Here is a 19,593-nt window from a genome sequence, read left to right on the forward strand (position 1 = left end):
GCTGACCTCTCCCGGCGGCGGGCAGCTGGGGGGAAGTACTTGGGGGAAAGGTAGGGGAGGTAAGGGGACCCCTGGGGGTGCCCCTACGGGCTACCAGGGTTGGACGCACAGGCATGGTCACGTCGGGGTATTGCCAGGCTTTTGGCGCAGCTGGTCAGGTGGCCAGGCTGCATGCAGCTTAGCAGGAGACGTCCTGGGCTGTTTGCGCAGGACCTCTGGAGGCCCTCGAGATGGTCGCAAGCGGAAAGGTAAAGCGGAACAAGGGACAGGCTGGAGAGGGGGGTCGCGTCTAACATCAGGATAACTTACAATTCGTTCCCAAAGAGCGCGGCACCCGCAGAGCTGGGGAAAGGTGTTCGATCCGGCGCCAGTCCTTGGACGATCAGTCGAAGAGGAGGCAGGGGCCGGCGGCTTCGGGAGCCTTGGGGAGGGGAGGCGGCGTGCTCCGGCCATTTTCAGCTCGGGTAGAGTTAAGTTTAGAATCTGTAACCTGGAGGGGAATCTGCTCTGGTGACCCAGCACAAAAACGGCCGCAATCTGGTAACGCACCTTCGGAAGGGAAGGCGTGCTCTCCTCGCCAGTCCTGGGGGGAAGACTGATAAGTGAAATGTCTTTAAAAAATCTCATCCGACTTGGAAATTTTTTTTTTTCTGGTGTGCGTGTCTCATTTTGCGCCGGCTTGAATTATTCGGATGACAATGATTTAGAGGAAAAGTAAAGCGTTTTGAGGGCTTGAAATGAATGACGGTCAGGTTTTGAACTCCTAAGAAAAGGATGATGACAGAAGGAAAATACCTTAAATGGTCTTCCTTCCAGGACCTATTCCGTAGGAAAGGCGTCGCGGCGCCCAAGACTTAGTTCTGCTGGGCTGCAGCGCAAACTGTGGTTAGATGCCTTTGTGGTCTTCCGTAATAAATACGGAGAAGCCAGTTTATTTGCAAGTGGTTTTCTGCGGCAGCATTGTTAGTCTCGGAAGTTTGGAGGCTGCAGAAGGACTAGGCGTGCCCTGCTTTTGGCTTGCCCATAAATCGAAATTCCTACTTAATGTAAACAATGATGGTGTGTTGCTTTCTGTGACATTAAGTGTTCAGTTTTTCCTCTGGTAATGTCTCAGCCTGAGTTCAGCAAGCAAAAGGTCTCTAGGGAGAAGCAAGAGAAACCAGGGGTTGTGTTGAATTTTTTGGTGTGCCTTTCAAGTGTGGGCGCTATCTTCAGACTGGGTAGTCTGGGAGACCTGTTTTCCCACAGAGCTAGGTTTATTCATTAGAGAAATGAGCGTGTAGCCTTGTTGCAGGATGAATAAACAAGTTTTTTAAAAGCCCTCTGTGTCCAGCCCACACCTCACACCCATCTTGCTGTTTTTTAAACAGAAGCCCAACACAGGGAGGTTTCCTGAACTGTAAGCAACCTACCATGTTCACATGTAGCGAGGAGGGCCAATCTAGGAACACACACTGTCTTTCAGACAGCCTTCCACAAACTGCCTCGCCATCTGCATTACAGCCCAATTGTGAAAACCTGTTACCTACCGGCACACACTCTCCCCCGCTCAATTCCCCTCCCCCAGCTTCCCTCTCTACGCCCTGATTCAAGGGTGGAAAAGCCACTGCAGACCATACAAAGTGACAGAGATATACCAACCCCCCCAGGAGAGCACGCATGACCCTCCCTGAGAAGACAGGATTTTGCTACATAGACTTAGCAAACCTTCTTTCTGCCCGAGAAACTGGTATTCAGCTGCCTTCCTTTTCCAGAGCCATTTCTAGCAAGTTCCCCAAGCATTCCCAACTCACTAGTCTCCCAGCTGGCCCTTTGTCTACCCAGCTCAACTGGGGTTAGCATTTGAATAGGCCCACTTGCCCCTTTTACATAGGTGAGGTCTGTGGGGTAAGGATATGCTCTCAAGAAAAAGCAGATCTTACCATTAACCACATAGGTGAATTACCAGCTAGTTTTAATATTTCAAATGGAGGGTGAGGGAGGAGGAGGAGCAGGAGAATAAAGCTAGTTAAACATGATGATATGCCCTCAATATTGAAGTTATTTCCTTTACTACATTAATCATTTGCTTAATGGAAATTTGCTTTTTGGGGGGAGGGGAGGACGACCCAAAGGTGCTCTTGTAATTGAACTTATTTGAGCTGGGAAATTATGCTGCAATGTTCCAACACTGTGTGGGGTCAACCTGATGTAGGTTTAAAGTTTTGCAAACAGAACTCTATGTTCATCAGAATTCAAGCATTAGAAATGTTACAGTTTGGGATTGTTTTGAGATGTTTCTTTAACGCACTGCAAGCCTTTCTCACTCTGGAGCTGCTTACAGCCTTTGACTCTTCAGCCTTCATTTTCTGCAGCTGTGTAGGTTGAGGAGGAAGAAAGCTGAAACTTCAGTGTTGGTAAGAATGAGGTTTTTTGCTTTTTAAATAATCGACATGGATTTACCTCAATTATCAGTTATTATTATACTGCTCTTCAAGAAGAGGGAAGCTGTTGAGAGGAAACTGAGCAGAATCCATGGTGTTAGTAAAGCATGTCTCTTAACTGGAAGGTGATCTATTCACAAAAACCAAATCACTAAAATAAAATTAAGCCTCCAGGCCAGTGACGTCATGTGCTGGCTCAAGCACTGCTCTTCTCTAAAAAATCGCCCAGCAGAGGGATGAGATGCTCAAATGACATCTTTAATCCCCATGTTCAACAATGAGAGATGGAATTTCTTGTTCTGTTGGGGGGTTTTGACACTAATGACTCTATTTCCTGTAACGATGTCCCAAACGGGAGCAGTGGGATCTAAGACAAAATGCCTGGAGCTAGCAGCCCAGGTTGCTTCTAGCCATGGTCTTGTCAAGTGGCCTTAGGTCAGACCCTACACCTCTCTGCCTCAGTTTCTTCTAAAATGAGGTCGCTGAATGAGATGATCCTATTTATCCCTTTCTGCTCCAAATGTCTAGATTGATTAGTTTAAGAAGGCTGGGGTTGTCCAATTTGACTCTATACTAGTGATTTTAACCCTAATGGAACTCCAAAAAAACTTCAAAAGTTGATCAAATAGAAAGCACCAGCTAGAGATTACGCCATTGCACTCCAGCCCGGTCTTCAGTGTGAGATTCTGTCTCAAAAAAAAAAAAAAAAAAACCAAAAACTCAAAAAGCAAAAAAAGCACCAGCTATGAAGAAATCTGTTTTGTGTTGGTTTCATGTAAATTCTGTCAAATCTGCTTTACAGTTGGTTGCAAAATGGTCTAAAAAAGCAGTTTAGAGAATGCAGAATTCCACTGTGTCCTTTCCCTAAACTGGAAAAATTTAGCCATCCTGAGAGTCACATTTAGTGTGTGTTTTATGTGTGTGTGTGTTCCCCACCTTCTCTCCCTGACCTTGGTGTCTAAGAACAAGCTTTTCAGAGCAGGAGCAGGCAGCATGGCTGCAAGTACTGACCTAGTACTGCGGCTTGGAGAGGCTAACCACTGTGGGAGACGGCAGACTGATGGGAACATTGGTTAAGTGACCACAAGTGTTGTTGAAAGATTTTTGGTAACAGTTTTAAGTGTTCTGGTTAAGCTAGACCTGAAAAAAAAAACATGGGATAGAAACTACAGTTTTCTCAACCTTTGTTTTTTTCATGATCACTCCCCTCTTAGCTTCTTCAGACATATATTCCTTATTTGCCCCTCCCCATGACATTTTAATACCACGGACATATAGCTATACCCCATTATCTGTTTATGTACTGCAGGGCCTTGTCACAACTAAGACTTTTTTGCACACCGCATCCCCCAAAACCAATTTTGCCTCCATCACAGATGCACGAGATAAACAAAGCAAATATTTCAAAAACAAACAACAACAACAAAAATCTGATTCTGTCAAATTAAGTGATTTAGCACCCATTTTTGTTTTATAATTTCTTTCTTACACATCAAAAGGCCGTACGTGGTGGGGAGGTAAATTTTTTACTGGTATTTGTTTTTTTCCCTTGTTTAAAAATCTCATGAGTTTTTCCAAACGCCTCCAATAGCTACTCTGGTCCAAGCACTAGTGGCCATTAATTCACAGGGCAGAGAAGCCAGAATAAGCAGCCTAGTGACTTAGTTCTTCCAAGGCCAAGAGCCTGCAATGCGGGGCCACCATCACCTGTTGACAATGCTCAGCCAGCAGAGGCAGGACTCTGCAACTATTCCCGGGTAGAAATGGGGAGGCTGCCTTCCCAGCTCCCACTGGGCATAGCCTGTGTGTTTATTTTGTGGGTTGATTTTAGGGTAAGTATGTTACAAATTAGCAGGGCACATGACTGTGAGAAAGGCCAACATAAACCCAGGCTGCATGGACAGAGGGTAGGTGGTGGCGGTAAAGTGGGGAGAGATTTAAGGAAGACAAAAGGAAAAGAAGAATTTGAGGGATCACAGAAAAAAGGAAGATGTGGGCAGACAAGACAACCCCTGGGAAGGAGCAGAAAAGAAGATTTAGAAATGGGGAAGTGGGTCACAAAGCCAGGAAATTTGGGGGTTATGAAGTTGTTTGAAGGAATAAAGAGAGTCTTGAAGAGAGAAAGGTTGAGGGCAGCTTCAAGTATCTGGTGGCTGAGGGGGTTAGAACAAAGTGTACCAAGGGACAGACTTTAGCTCAGCATTAGGAAGGGCATTTTTAAAAGCCCTAATATGGCATTGGAGGGCTACTAATGAGGCTCACAGATGCGACACCGTTAACATAACTGTCCCCCTGAGAGTTTCTTTTTCTTTCTTTCTTTCTTTTTGAGACAGAGTCTCGCTCTGTCGCCCAGGCTGGAGGGCAGTGGCACGATCTCGGCTCACGGCAAGCTCTGCCTCCCGGGTTCACGCCATTCTCCTGCCTCAGCCTCCTGAGTAGCTGGAGCTACAGGCGCCCGCCACCACGCCCGGCTAGTTTTCTGTATTTTTAGTAGAGACGGGATTTCACCGTGTTAGCCAGGATGGTCTCGATCTCCCAATCTCGTGATCCGCCCGTCTCCATCTCCCAAAGTGCTGGGATTACAGGCGTGAGCCACCGGGCCCGGCTTTCCCCTGAGAGTTTCTTACAGACCTGGTCCAAAAATTCCAATTTCACAGGTGTGGAGTTTTCACACAAGTACTTCAATTGCTATGCTCAAAGAGAAAGATTTAACACCTAGAAATCTAGCCATCTAGAGCCTTGAGTTTTGGTTCACAGCAAGGTTGGTCTTCAAGGTCCCCACTCTCAAACTTGAGGGGTCCAAGGGGCACAGGCCAAAGACTGGCAGCCAGCAGAAGACCACGTTTCTTCTCCCCCCAACCCCATGTGAGAGCTGGTTTCTGAGTGTCCTGGCTTATGTCGCTGTCTCAACTAGATTTCATTAGGAAAATTTGCTCTGGGTAATTGAGGTTGTTCGAGAAGGTGAAATATACCATTCCCCTTAAACAATGATGCCCAGAAGCCCCCAGGGTGGCTGGAATTTCCACCATGAATTGCAGAAATTTTAAGCAGAGCTTCCACTAAAGCCAAATTTACCTTCCGGGACTCCCTCTTCCCCCTTGTCCAACCCCTACTTTTGCCTCTCTCTTAGTTTCTTTCCCATGGTGCTGTTCATCTTTTCTGGAATGGCCTCTTCTCCCCTGAAATTCTTTGCTGCATCATCAGCTAGTCTGGAAAAGGAATCCACAGCCCAGCTCAGGCAACTACAGAGAAAACGTCTGGACCCACTGTTGAAGCACAGGTGGTGAGAGGACAGTGGCATGCCTTGGCTCAAACAGAATTTGGTGCACCTTTTGAGAAGGTTGCTGAGCTACAGCTAATTAGCTGAGTGAAGGGGTCTAAATTCATGATGCAGGCTTTTTAATCTGAGCATATCAAGTATTTTCATAAAGACTATTTCCACTACCTCTAATATCAGCCTTGCATCTGCCTCTAACCTGGTATCTTGCCTCATCCATTTGAGGCCCTTTTCCTTTAGCTGGCATTTGCTTCAAACAGCCTGGCCACACAGACCCCTCTGCAGACAGCTGTATGCTGCTGCCTCCACCGGCCAAGGCGGGCAGAGAAGAGGCTGAAGGGAAAAGGATGGCAGCAGCAAGTCTTGATTGAAAAGTAATGAATTGTACAGCTTCAAAGTCTATTACTACTCAGTCAGCACTCAGAAAACATTTGTCACTGGGAGGCTGAGAAACATCATAGTTGCCTAAATTCTTTTCTACCTTCTCTTTCTGCTTTTACTTTTTTCTCAATTGAAAGAAACCCACTCACAACTAATGACATGAATGGGCTGTAGAGAAGGCACTTCTGCAAACTTCACCACCCACCTCCCTGCAAAGCTACAGACCAAAAGGAAAATGACTACCAAAAAAAAAAATACTGTTGTTCATGGTTCCTGTTCCCTTCCCTTTCGCTCACCTCCCCTCCCTCTCTCTACTTTGCTTTATCTTTGTTGCCTACAGGGATAAACCCAGAAAGCTGACAGGTAGCTACCAAAACTTGAGATATGCCTTGTGCTTTTGGTAATAAGTAAGAATCCCAGAATGTAAGTAGAAACACAATCACTTGTTGAATACATGTGCCATGAAAGCGTCAATAGAGAGGTGAGAGACTAAGTTTGGGAAGCCCAGGGCATCACCTGGGGCTACCAAGGAATGGGGCTGTAATGGTGCTGTTCAGAGAGTCAACGGCAAAGAAATACATACATTCTTTCCATTTGGGGTTCCATATTTTCAAAAAGCCACTGTTTGCCACCTGTGGCACCTGGGCCATTTGGCTTTCCTCAGAAATGCAGAATTTAATGGAAGCATGAGAAATTTTTCCCATCCCTTTCTTAGTACATCAAGTGCAGAGGCTATTATTTTTAAGTAGCCAAGTATATACAATTTTCAAGTAACCCATCCCTGGGTTTTGACAGCCAATCCTGTCCTCCCAAACTTGACACATCATCTCACTGCAGCCCTGCACTCCAGCACACAGCCCCTCAGGACAGGGGTCAGGACCCTGGCATACAGCTTCTATCCATCCCAACTCAGCCTTTTTTTCAGGCACCAGCCTCTCCTGACTTCCTCTTCCTTAGCTGCATAAACACATTAATTGACTTTCCTTGCTCAGTCCTATCACATATTCATCTTCTCCCATGATGGCAATCCATCCAGCATTGGAAAGCTATGTCTAAGGTACTTTGCTATTATCCTAAAAATGTCCCTGGCAAGGTTAGGCCCCAGATGACGCTGCCCACTAACATCCAGCACTGGCCATCTCCATCCAGATCAAGGCCACGTTTCTATCTTGAGTTAGCAAAATTATCAGCCCTCAGGAGGATCGCCAGACAAGCCAACCAATCAGGCCAATCAAGGTGGACCCCAGTAAACCCACTAGCTGATCACCCCCAGCTCTTACTATACCGGATTCCTCAGGTCCCTGTGGCCTTTCAGGTGCCACAGGTGGGTCAACTCCTTGAACATTTGGCCACACTTCTAGGGTCCCTGACCCCAGTACTGATGTTTCAGCTCTTAGCTCCACTCACCTATAGGACTTAGGTTTTTCAGAGACTGGTAGCCAGTCACTACAGAGAAATAACAAGAGTGGGAAAATGGGGGAATATCAGAGTTAAATACTGGGATTTATCCTTCCTGGTCTTAATTTACCTTTAGATTAAGGCAATTCCTATTCAAATCTAAGGGTCCTTTCTCAGCTTATAGTGGTGATTTTCAACTGGGGGAGATTTTGCCCCCCAGAGGACATTTGGCAAAGTCTGGAGACATTTTTGGTTGTTAAAACTAAGGGGATGCTACTGGCATCTAGTGGGTAGAGGCTAGGGATGCTGCTCAACATCCTACAATGCACAGGGCAGTCACCACAACAAAGAATTGCCTGGCCCCAAATACCACTAGTGCAGAAGCTAAAACACCAAGTCTAGATAAAATGTGCTGAGTGGTTCAGAAACCCCTTCCTCTGGTGTGCTCCCATCTCTCCCTTCTGAGTCCTCCCTGCTCACTCCTGGACTGTATCCCTTTTTCCTATCCAGTGCGCCAATTGTTCAAGATTCTGTTACCAAATGTATTTCTCCCCTAAAGAGTTTTCTCTGACTCCATAAATTCATCTTTGTAAGGACGATTGCCAATTTGAATGTGTGATCTTCATCTTTTTCTAAATTTCAGACCTTCCCTCCCTAAATTTCAGATTTCCCTGCAAAAATCTCTATCCCAGCTGCTCAAAGTTCCTTTAATTCTGCCATGTCTAAAACCAAATCAGCACTGCCACCTTGCCAGTCCCTCCCACTGACTTCCCTGTCCAACTCCCAGTGTTTCATCCATCTGGGTGCCACACTTTGGCTCCTCCATTTTTTGTGTCTTTCTAGCAATAAGAGGTGCTCCAGGAGGATCCTTTGGGACCCCTCTTGAGTGTCATCCTTCAGCATTCCTGCTTCCTTCACCGTGCTAGGTCTCTCCTTTAAACATCTCCTTTGTGCATAACCCCTTTCCTTTGTTCTCTCTCCATCAGGATCATCCTCCGTGCTGCTTCTGCCTTTCCTAAAAGTAGGCTCAAATCCTCACTTGCAGAACAAAAAACTTTCAACATCCTTTCTGTTTCCTGCCAAAATAGCCTCAAAGTGCTTGCCCTCATACTCCATGCCATCCTCAGAGAGATTCTATCTAATTTCTCCTGACTTTTCTCCCCCTCCTCCCGAAGAGCCACCCAAGGTGGCCAGTTGTGTTTACCCAGCCACGCCCCATGTTTCTTACCATTATTTCCTTTGTTCGTGGTGGGCAAACCGTCTCCCATCCCCCACTACCACCTTCTATTCATAGCCAAGGCGTCTATCCTTCCTTGGAGGCCCATATAAAAAGCCATTTTCTCCACCAAGACTTTCAAGGTCCCCCCAAGTGGAGGTCTTTTCTTTCATTTTTATGCTGCTCTACTCCCTAAGATGAGGAATTGGTATTTGCCTAACTTTTTAAAAGCACCTCGATGCATGTGCTCCCCTGGCAAAGAATCATGATACCAGAAAGAATGAACAAAGGGGTCCCACAGACCCATGAGGGTGTCGAACAGAGACCCTGAACCCGTTCCTCAACAAATGGTGCTTTGGGGGTGAGCGCGAGGCCTGACGAGAGCAAACCACCCCTTCGGAGCACCCATCGCATTCTCCCTGGGGCTCCAACCCCAGTGTCTACTGACCTTCCACTTGTGCAGGCTCAGCATCCCTGGGGCCTCAACTCCTTAGCCATCCTGGGCTGCTCCTCGCAGTAAGCCCTCTCCTCGTAGTCCTGGCCCTCTACCTCCCAGCCCTGGAAATCTTCTTGCTCCTCATCTCTCCCGGCAGCGGCACCCCGTTGGCTAGGTTAGCCTGCCGCCATCAACACACCCAAGGGTTGGCCCCTGGGACCCCACCTCTCCCCCGAGGCTTGGCAACCTGTGGCATGAGGAAGGGTGACCCCACGGCGCTAGCGGTCCTCGAGGTCTTCCAGGCCTAGCCGCCATACACCCGTCCCCCAACGACTTCCAACCACCCCAGCAGCACAACCTCTTCGGGCGTTCCAACGCGGCGCCCCCTATTGGACCTCCCACCCATATCCGGTTTCCGGTCTGACGCCCCCTGCTCATTCGCCAGGCAGCTATGATTGGCATGACCCCAGCCCAATGGCTGACCCAGCACTGGGGTCTTAGGGGAGTGAGTTGGTGCTGGGACCCAGTTGAGCGGCCGTTCAGTGGATGCCCAAGTGGCTAAGCCATTTTGTGTGGAGTTAGTTGGCCAAAGTTTGAACCAAAGTTCAGTGTTGACAGCTGGAAGTGTGTAGACCCATAGAGCTAAAGCGACATATCTTTGGGGGATCCCACACGTTTACCGGGGTCCTGCTGTATTCGCCTCTTTCCCTGCTGCCTGGCCACGTGGATGGTGGATGCAGGGGGGCAAAGATGCGCGGTGCCTGTGGTACCCTGGCTCTAAGAGGGATGCATTAGACTAGACGGTATCGCACCATGCAGTGGTTCGCTCGCCTGCAGCTCGCATACAGCGGCCCGCGCTGTGCGCCCTGCTTGCTGCAGCCCGCCCTGTGTAACACTCATCCAGCCTCTCCTCCCGCAGGACTCTGTAGGTCAGGTGACCCCCTGCCTCCTGCCCAGCTGCTCTGTGCCTAGACGTGGCTCGCCAATCTATCTTATTGATGAGACCGACCTGATGCGCACCTGCCGGGTTTTACGTGACCCCCTAACAGCAGCTTTTCTCCCGGGCTCAAATCCCTCAGCAGACCCCAGACCAGAGCATAGCATGTGCACACACCAAGGTCACCAGGTGGTTTGGGTATTTACCTTTGGCTAGCTCTGAGCCCACCGCAGCATGGTAGCGGGAGCGCAGCTGCGCGGGCAACCGCTGGGTTTGTGGCCGGTTGGCGGGCTCAGTGCCGCCTCAGTAGGCTCTAGCAGTGGAAAACTAAAGCGACTACCCTAAGATACCCATAGCCAGAGGAGAGGGCCTGGAAGGGTGCTGGAGACAGGCTGTAGTGGGGCTAAAGGAGCGGACTGACCGGCGCTGCGGCCGGCGCCCGAAGCAGCGAGCAGCGCACCTCAGCTGCGGTTGCCGCGCGGCATGGTGTTTATCTGTGGGTTCAGTGCCCACAGCGTTGTCTACTCTCGAAATCACCCTAAACCGGCCATAAACGCCAACCAAAATCCCCTTTAACCCTTCCCTAGAACAGCAGGACCTGCGAAACTCTGAGTCCGCTTTGTGGGGTCCCCCTCTGCGCAGCACGCTCCCTACCCCTCCATCGGTGCCACGGCAGCTACTGCCTAGGGGGCTTTGCTCTTGGTGGTACGCACCCGAGACCTTCTTATTCCCCTGCGTCACCATCCACATAAACAAGGGAGCGCCCTGCTTGCGCCGCTGTGGACCACTGCGGAGACCCCTAGAGTATGATGAGTGTGGGGGCTGTTAAAGTGCTTTACCGGAGCCAACCTCAGCAAGCGACAAACAAAAGCAGCAAAAAGTACATCCAAGGCATTTAAAAAACAAATTGTGTGCTCGCATACTCGGCATCCCCTCTCCCTCGTCTCTCTCTGCTTCTCTGGTGGTCTCACGACCACCTGTCGCATCCCCACGTGTGCCTGCGCCCCTTCCCAGGCACCAAAAGCCTTGCGCTCTGGACTGGGGGCTTGAGATCCGGGGCTGCCTGGAGGCTGGGGGCTATGACTCAGGGTTTCAGGGGTATCCTGGGGTGATGAAACCCTTCTTCAGTCCCCCCTCCCCCGAGGAGTCGGTTGGGTTGGGGAGGGAGGGTTTCAGCTCCTGTACTCCAGCGTCCCGAGGCCCACGTCTTGCGTCACGTGTCCCGCAACGCAGGAGAGCTTTCTCTGGCCAGGGGAGAAGCGAGGAGAAAGATTCCAAATCAGTCAGGGAGAGGAGTGGAAGGAGCCAAAACGTCCCTGCGAGGCCTGCGCTCGTCAGCCCCCTTACCCAAAGTCCCGGGCCGCTGGCGCCAGGAGCAGGATCCTGGAGCTGGAGCCAGCTCGGCACTGGAACCGGCGTCCTCTGGTGGCAGAGAGAGAGCGCTACTGGCGATTTTCGGACCGAATCGGCACGCTCGTCAGATCCAAGCAGGCGGGACTGGCCTGGAGGAAAAAGAAAGAGAGAGGAGGGCATCAGGACAGACGAAGGAAGAGGGGCTGGGGGGCATACTGAGGGGATAAAAAGTGGCCAGAAAGGAGCCAAGACTCCACCAGCAACAATTGAGTTGCTTCAGCCTCAGTCTAGAGTTCCAGGCCTTGAACCCCCCAACCTCATAAGGGTTGGAAAGTGAGGCTGGTGAACTTTCCAGCTGGTACTTTGATTTAATAATAATAATAATTTTTTCACCCTAGTTCGGTTGGGTGCTCCGTCTTACGGAGCCCCAAACTTATTTTGAGAGGCCGCCACCCTGTTATGGGCGTGCGCAACTGCCTCGACGGCAATAATATGTCAGGACAACGCGATATCCCCCCTGAAATCGGGGAACAACCCGATCAACCATCTTTGGAGGCCCCAGGGGCAGCTGCCCCCGGTGCTGGGCCTAGCCCAGCCGAAGAGATGGAGACCGAACCGCCTCACAACGAGCCCATCCCCATCAAGAATGACAGCGAGGCCTGTGGACCCCCAGAGGTCTCCAGGCCCAACTTTCAGGTCCTCAACCTGGCATTCAGGGAAGCTGGAGCCCATGGAAGCTACAGCCCACCTCCTGAGGAAGCAATGCCCTTCGAGGTGGAACAGTCCAGCTTGGGAGGCTTCTGGCCTACACTGGAGCAGCCTGGATCCCCCAGTGGGGCCCATGCAGGCCTTGAGGCCTTCGGCCCAGCATTCATGGAACCTGGAGCCTTCAGTGGTGCCAGACCAGGCCTGGGAGGATACAGCCCTCCACCAGAAGAAGCTATGCCCTTTGAGTTCGACCAGCCTGCCAAGAGAGGCTGCAGTCAACCTCTCTTACAGGTCCCAGACCTTGCTCCAGGAGGCCCAGGTGCTGCAGGGGTCCCCGGAGCTCCTCCCGAGGAGCCCCAAGCCCTCAGGCCTGCAAAGACTGGCTCCAGAGGAGGCTACAGCCCTCCCCCTGAGGAGACTATGCCATTTGAGCTTGACGGAGAAGGATTTGGGGACGACAGCCCACCCCCGGGGCTTTCCCGAGTTATCGCACAAGTTGACGGCGGCGGCCAGTTCGCGGCAGTCGCGGCCTCGAGTGCGGTCCGCCTCACTCCCGCCGCGAACGCGCCTCCCCTCTGGGTCCCAGGCGCCATCGGCAGCCCATCCCGAGAGGCTGTCAGACCTCCTCCTAACTTCACGGGCAGTAGCCCCCCGATGGAGATCTCCGGACCCCCACTCGAGATGGGCAGCACCCCCGCTGGGGTCGACGACGCTCCCGTCAACATGGACAGCCCCCCAATCGCGCTTGACGGCCCGCCCATCAAGGTCTCCGGAGCCCCAGATAAGAGAGAGCGAGCAGAGAGACCCCCAGTTGAGGAGGAAGCAGCAGAGATGGAAGGAAGCACAGCCGCTGATGCCGCGGAGGGAGGAAAAGTCCCCTCTCCGGGGTACGGATCCCCTGCCGCCGGAGCAGCCTCAGCGGATACCGCCACCGGGGCAGCCCGTGCAGCCCCAGCAGATCCCGACTCCAGGGCAGCCCCAGCAGATCCCGACTCCGGGGCAGCCCCAGCAGATCCCGACTCCGGGGCAGCCCCAGAAGATCCCGACTCGGGGGCAGCCCCAGAAGATCCCGACTCCGGGGCAGCCCCTGCCGCCCCGGCCGATCCCGACTCCGGGGCGGCCCCTGACGCCCCGGCCGATCCCGACTCCGGGGCGGCCCCTGACGCCCCGGCCGATCCCGACTCCGGGGCGGCCCCTGACGCCCCTGCCGATCCAGACGCCGGGGCGGCCCCTGACGCCCCAGCGGTTCCAGATGCCGGGGCAGCCCCTGACGCCCCAGCCGATCCAGATGCCGGGGCAGCCCCTGAGGTTCCCGCCGCCCCTGCGGCTGCTGAGACCCGGGCAGCCCACGTCGCCCCAGCTGCGCCTGACACCGGGGCTCCCACTGCCCCAGCCGCTTCTGCCACCCGGGCTGCCCAAGCCGCCCGGGCGGCCTCTGCAGCCCCTGCTTCCGGGGCCAGACGCAAGCTCCATCTCCTTAGACCCCCCAGCCCCGAGATCCAGGCTGCCGATCCGCCTACTCCGCGGCCTACTCGCGCGTCTGCCTGGCGGGGCAAGTCCGAGCGCAGCCGCGGCCGCCGCGGGTACTACGATGAAGGGGCGGCCAGCAGCGACGATGACTCCAGCGGAGACGAGTCCGACGATGGGACCTTCGGATGCATCGGCTGGTTTCAGCATCGGCGAAATCGCCGCCGCCGAAAGCCCCGGCGCAACTTACTCCGCAACTTCCTCATGCAAGCCTTCGGGGGCTGCTTCGGTCGATCTGAGAGTCCCCAGCCCAAAGTCTCGCGCTCCCCCAAGGTCAAGAAGGTACCCCTGGCAGAGAAGCGCAGACAGATGCGCAAAGAAGCCCTGGAGAAGCGGGCCCAGAAGCGCGCAGAGAAGAAACGCAGCAAGCTCATCGACAAACAACTCCAGGACGAAAAGATGGGCTACATGTGTACGCACCGCCTGCTGCTTCTAGGTAATGCGGCGGACTCTGCCTGCGGGCAGCAGGGCCGCCGGGGAACTGGGTAGGGGGTGGCAGGGCTGCCTGGTGGGGCTCGGGGCTCGGCAGTGGGAGGAGGGGATCCAGCCAAAGGCGGGAAGAGCTTGCTAGAAAGTTCCAGGGAGGGACCCTAACTATGCCCTGGGAGCGGGAGGGGATCTTGGGTGGATTCGGGTGGCCGAAGTATATGCCCTCCAGGGAGAAAAGTGGTGCCGAGCGACACTGAGGGTCGTTTCCGGCTGGACAGGCCAGCGCCAGCAACCGTAAGCTGGACAGGCAGGGGCTTCAGGTGAGCCAGGAACTGCCGGGGAGGGGCCCCGGGGCTCCCCTGGCTAGGCTGGTGGGGTCCATGGTGGGCTGGGGTCTTTGGGAAAGGCGCGCCCCCGCCTCGCCTGGCACGGCTGCTTGGACTCAGACAGCTTGTCGTTGGTGTGTGTTGGTGTCCATATTCTGTGTTCGCCTGTGCATGATACGCTCAAGTGTCTCCCGTTCCTATCCCGGCACCCCCAAATTACCCGGCGACTGTGTACTTGTACTTGGGAACGGGCTGTCTTGTGGTTTGCGCCATGGCGCGGGCAAAAAACTTTCAGTGTTCGCACTCTGGTGGTACCTGCGCCCGGGCGCTCTGCGGTGAGCCGTGCGGAGTAAGCGCGGGGAAGGTGGCGGGGCCTCCCGGGAAATAAGCTGGGCCCCTGGCCTGGGGGAGCGGGGGATCGCTTTTTGCCGGCCTCCGTAACCTTGTTCCTGTATGTCTTTCTCTCTTTTTCCTTTTGCGCTAAGCGTTTCCTCACTTCTCATTCGTTCGCCAAACCCTCCCGCCTTTACAGTTGAAAAACCAGACACACAGGTATCTGGGGCGCCCGGGGCTGCACACATCAGTTCGGTATTCTGCACACACTCAGCTCTCCTGGTCGGGGGATGGGGGAAAGGGGAAACAACCTGCTGTAGGCAAGTCTGAATCCCAAACCACGTGGGGGCTGGTTCCAAGGGGGTGGGCGTGGCTATGTTGAAAAAATATGAAATAATTTTTTTTCCTAGCAAAGAGCCTGAGGTAAGCCAATCATTTTTACAAAGAGTACAGTAGGAGGGCCTTGGTTTAAAAAGATGGGGGTATGTGTTGGGAGTGGAATGTCACCTTTGTGTTTGAAATGCAACTAAAATAAAAATTTTCAAAAAATGCGCTGAGTGTATTTGAAGTGTGTGGACAAAGTATGGCAAAACTGTGAATATGACTTGTGAAACACGTAAATGTTTGCATGTGAATTTTTTCAAGCAGCTTTAGCTGGGGGCAAAGAGGCTTGTCAAAGGTAAGGTCTTCTGCAAATTGGCTCTGTATACAAAAAATATATAAAGGTCTTTTGATTACAGAAGTTAAAAATCATGATATTCTCATCAGGAGGGTATTCTGGTGGCCCTTCTACCTTCCTCCCCTCCTCTGCTCACATTTCCCCACCTCTTGGTGCCCTCCTCTCTCCAGGATCCCCCTCCGCAACCCACAGCAAGACGCTCTCCTGTATTTCCCAGTCTTTCCGTGGCCATTCCCAGTTCCCCACCCCCCAGCCCCCCAAGACTTCTTAACTTAAATCTGGGGCATTAACTAGTTTTGCCACATTTAATCAAATCAGCAATTAGCAATGGTCTTAATATGTGGTTTAAATGAAAACTTTCAAACGAACTTCACAAGCTTAATTTTTACATTTTATTCTCTAAGACCTTTCAAGGGATTTCAAGATCACAGGTTTTAAGACTGCGCTACATTTGTTAAATGTGTTAGAACTTGTGACGGTTTTTTATTAATGGTATTATTGGCATATAGCTATGCTACTGTGATGTGGCTCTCACAAATCACCATTTTAGATGTGAGGATCATTTTGTGTATGCCCATCCAGGTAGATCATAACATTATCATTTACCCAAAAACATATAATATGGTAGTTGTTTTAAATTTCAAATGTCTCAGCTACACTAAAGCTACCAAACGTTAAATGACAATGCACTGGTTTCCCTGCAGACATCTGATTTCGCCATAACAGACCCATTTCAATATTCCAAGCACAGCTCAGATTAGTGTTTAAAATTTACCCACATTATTTACCATGGAAGACTGGTTGTAAGCAAAAAGAATTGGGGGTCATCCCCTTTCTGTATATATCCTGGGAAGCAAACCTGTAAATTTGGGGTAGGAGGACACAAATGGGTACAGACAGGAGACCCAAGTGACAGTGTGCACCTGACCCCTCATTGTCAAATTGGTAATGTGCCTTACATGCAGGGCCTCAGTTGCCTCCTTTGTGAAATGAGGCTTTCCTAGCAGATCTCCACTAAGGAATGCTTTGCCATGATTTGAGTCTTCTATTCTTCCTGTGGGTGGGGGTGGAGGAGACACAGTCCACTTACATCAGGACTGGAGACTTATACCATAGATTGTGCAGCCATCAATCCTGCAGCAAACTGTCCATGTTTGGGACCAGTCTTAAGAATATTAGAAGTTTCCTTTGTCTCCCCTTATTTTGTCACCAGGAGTAAAAATTAACTTTAACAAAAGGAATATTTGCTAGGGTTACCTTGCACCTCGTCCTGGCTTTGTTCTTGGGTGCTGGTGGCCAAACACCTTTGGATGCAGCATAGTCCAGAAGATGGGCTGGTAAACCATGGGCCATGTCTAGCATAAGCTTGAAATATGATAGCCAGTGTTAGCTGCTAGCTGAAACTGTACCACAGCAGTTTGTCAAAGCAGGCTACAGTTTTTGACCAGGCTTCCTTTTGCAGAGGTGATGTACCTCTTCTGGACCTGAATTATTGACTGGGGACAGGGAGAGGAGGAAGGATGAGGACTTACTCACATGTAGGACAAGACTTTTTACTAACTTTCTAGTCCCAACATATAAAACAAGACATCCATCCATACATCCCTACCACTGAAAATGTGGATCAAATGGCTGTCTTTTGATATGGTTGCTAATTTGTGACATGCAGATTCATCTGTTGCTTGAAAAATGTTTATGTGCTTATCCTTTCTGTTTGTATTGCCTGGACTATTTAATCTCATTACAGGGAATCTTAAGAAATAAAAGAGAGAGAGAGAGAGAGAAAGATAGATAGAAATCAATAATACGATTAAAATTCTAAAATATTTAAAGAGTTCTTTTTAAAGAAGCTCTTTTCTTCTTGCTCAACACTATCCACCAATAGACTGTTTCCATGTTTCTGTTACATTTTAAAATAATTTTGGTGGCTTAAACATTTTTTAAGACTTCATTTAGGTGTGATTTCCTCCTTGTTTAAGAACTGAAGGGCGCTAATAGATCAGAGTTTCTTAGTATCTGCCACATTTATTAAAATTGTGTAGGCAAATGCTATATATAAGAAAGGTTATTCTGCTATGATGCTTTATTTATACAGTGAATCACAATTAATTGTATGATTATTTATTTATGCCACCAAGTGCAACAGTGATGCATTGTATCCCATCTTGCAGTAGTGCCTTTTTATTTTTATTTTCTCTCTCTCTCTTTTTTTTTTTAACATACAGCCATTTTTCTGTATTCTAAATGCCTCCACTGAGCTTTTGGTGTGGTGGGAGGATATAGCCTATCAGGCCACAAAATTTTGGAGTCCAGATAGATTTATTATTTTCTCTTCTCAGTCTCCTAGTAAGATTCATGCTTCTCAAAGTCTGAAATTCTACCTTGGTTTTAATTCTTATAGATTTTTCTCAAAAAAAAATTTCCCATATAGGTAGATTAATGTTTAAAATTTACCCACATTATTTACCAAATAATGGAAAACTGGTTGTAAGCAAAAAGAATTGGGGTTCATCCCCTTTCTGTATGTATCCTCCTAACTTGAAAAGGAAAATCTCACTGTTCTCAGTATTATTAGTAACCAGTAATAATAATAATAATAATATAATAACACATTCTGATAACATTTTTGTTTGGTTTGAAACAAAGTCTCGCTCTGTCGCCCAGGCTGGAGTGCAGTGGCAGGATTTCTGCTCACTGCAACCTCTGCCTCCCAGGTTCAAGTGATTCACCTGCCTCAGTCTCCAGAGTAGCTGGGATTACAAGCGTGTGCCACCATGCCTGGCTAATTGTTTATATTTTTAGTAGAGATGGGGTTTTACCATGTTGATCAAGCTAGTCTCGAACTCCTGACCTCAAGTGATCCACTCAGCCTCCCAAAGTGCTGGGATTACAGGGGTGAGCCACCATGCCTGGCCACCTTTTACATTTTTTAAAGCCTTTCATCTAGTTATATTTGTCTCTTGAAACAGTCCTGGGCAATAAAAACTTGATAGGGCCCCATTTCATAGGCAAATAAACCAAAAGCTCAGAAATTAAATATCAGGCACTTTTTTTTTTTTGAGAAGGAGTCTCGCTCTGTTGTCCAGGCTGGAGTGCAATGTCATGATTTTGGCTCACTGCAACCTCTGCCTCCTAGGTTCAAACGATTCTCCTGCCTCAGCCTCTGAGTAGCTGGGATTACAGGCGCCCGCCACCACACCTGGCTTATTTTTGTATTTTTTTGTAGAGACGGGGTTTCACCATGTTGGTCAGGCTGGTCTCAAACTCCTGACCTTGTGATCCACCTGCCTCAGCCTCCCAAAGTTCTGGGATTACAGGCGCAAGGCATCGTGCCCAGCCTTCAGGCACTTTTACTCAAAGACTGCTAAGTAGGTAAAGGATCTCAAATTTCAAATTCAGATAAGATAATGCTTACCAGAAATGTGATGGTAAGCTATAAAACATGATTTAAATGTAAAGCATGATTATTCTAAGTATACTATGTGCTCTTAAAATCCCTTGCCAAAGGACACGTGTCGAGTAGTCTTCTACTTTCTGAATTATAGCCAAACTCACAGATCCCTGCTTATAAATGTCCATTAAGTGTACATGAAACGTGAGCTCCCCCATTTCTTTTTTTTTTTTTTTTTTTGAGGCAGAGTCTCGCTCTGTCGCCCGGGCTGGAATGCAGTGGCGCAATCTCGGCTCACTACAAGCTCCGCCTCCCGGGTTCACGCCATTCTCCTGCCTCAGCCTCCCGAGTAGCTGGGACTACAGGCGCCCGCCACCTCGCCCGGCTAGTTTTTTGTATTTTTAGTAGAGACGGGGTTTCACCATGTTAGCCAGGATGGTCTCGATCTCCTGACCTCGTGATCCGCCCGTCTCGGCCTCCCAAAGTGCTGGGATTACAGAGCTCTCCCATTTCTGAGATGGTTGTCATTGCTATGGTAATATTTCATTTCCACATTTGCTTTAACTCATCTGCCAGCACTGCAACATTGCAGCCTTAGTTTGTTGGGCCACTGTTTCCTTTTTTTTTTTTTTTAATGCAGTTTTTTTGTTTGTTTTTTATGCAGGTTTTCTTGAAATTTTGTTTTGTTTTGTTTTTTGTTTGTTTTTTAGCAGGGTCTAAAGCTTTTCTTCTTATTTAGGTTTCCACTAAGTAATAATTAATCATTATAATAATAAAAT

General features: G+C 49.9%; 1 protein-coding gene and 1 long non-coding RNA gene across 2 annotated transcripts in view; one reads left to right on the forward strand and one right to left on the reverse strand.

Annotated features, from left to right (window-relative positions):
* Positions 1–9,506, reverse strand: part of LOC117068998 — a 29,958-nt gene extending 20,452 nt beyond the window's left edge. Inside the window, exon 1 of the long non-coding RNA XR_004431336.1 lies at positions 9,144–9,506. This is a non-coding gene — a long non-coding RNA (uncharacterized LOC117068998). The remainder of the gene's footprint in view (positions 1–9,143) is intronic.
* Positions 9,507–11,943: 2,437 nt separating this feature from the next.
* LOC117068999 (protein ALEX-like) lies at positions 11,944–14,092 on the forward strand. The gene has a single exon (XM_033186892.1). The coding sequence runs from the start codon at positions 12,068–12,070 to the stop codon at positions 14,090–14,092; it is 2,025 nt and encodes a 674-aa protein (XP_033042783.1). The 5' UTR covers positions 11,944–12,067.
* Positions 14,093–19,593: the final 5,501 nt, after the last annotated feature.

The sequence above is a fragment of the Trachypithecus francoisi genome, unplaced genomic scaffold (genome assembly GCF_009764315.1).
Source record: "Trachypithecus francoisi isolate TF-2019V2 unplaced genomic scaffold, Tfra_2.0 Lachesis_group21, whole genome shotgun sequence".
Lineage (NCBI taxonomy): Eukaryota > Metazoa > Chordata > Mammalia > Primates > Cercopithecidae > Trachypithecus > Trachypithecus francoisi.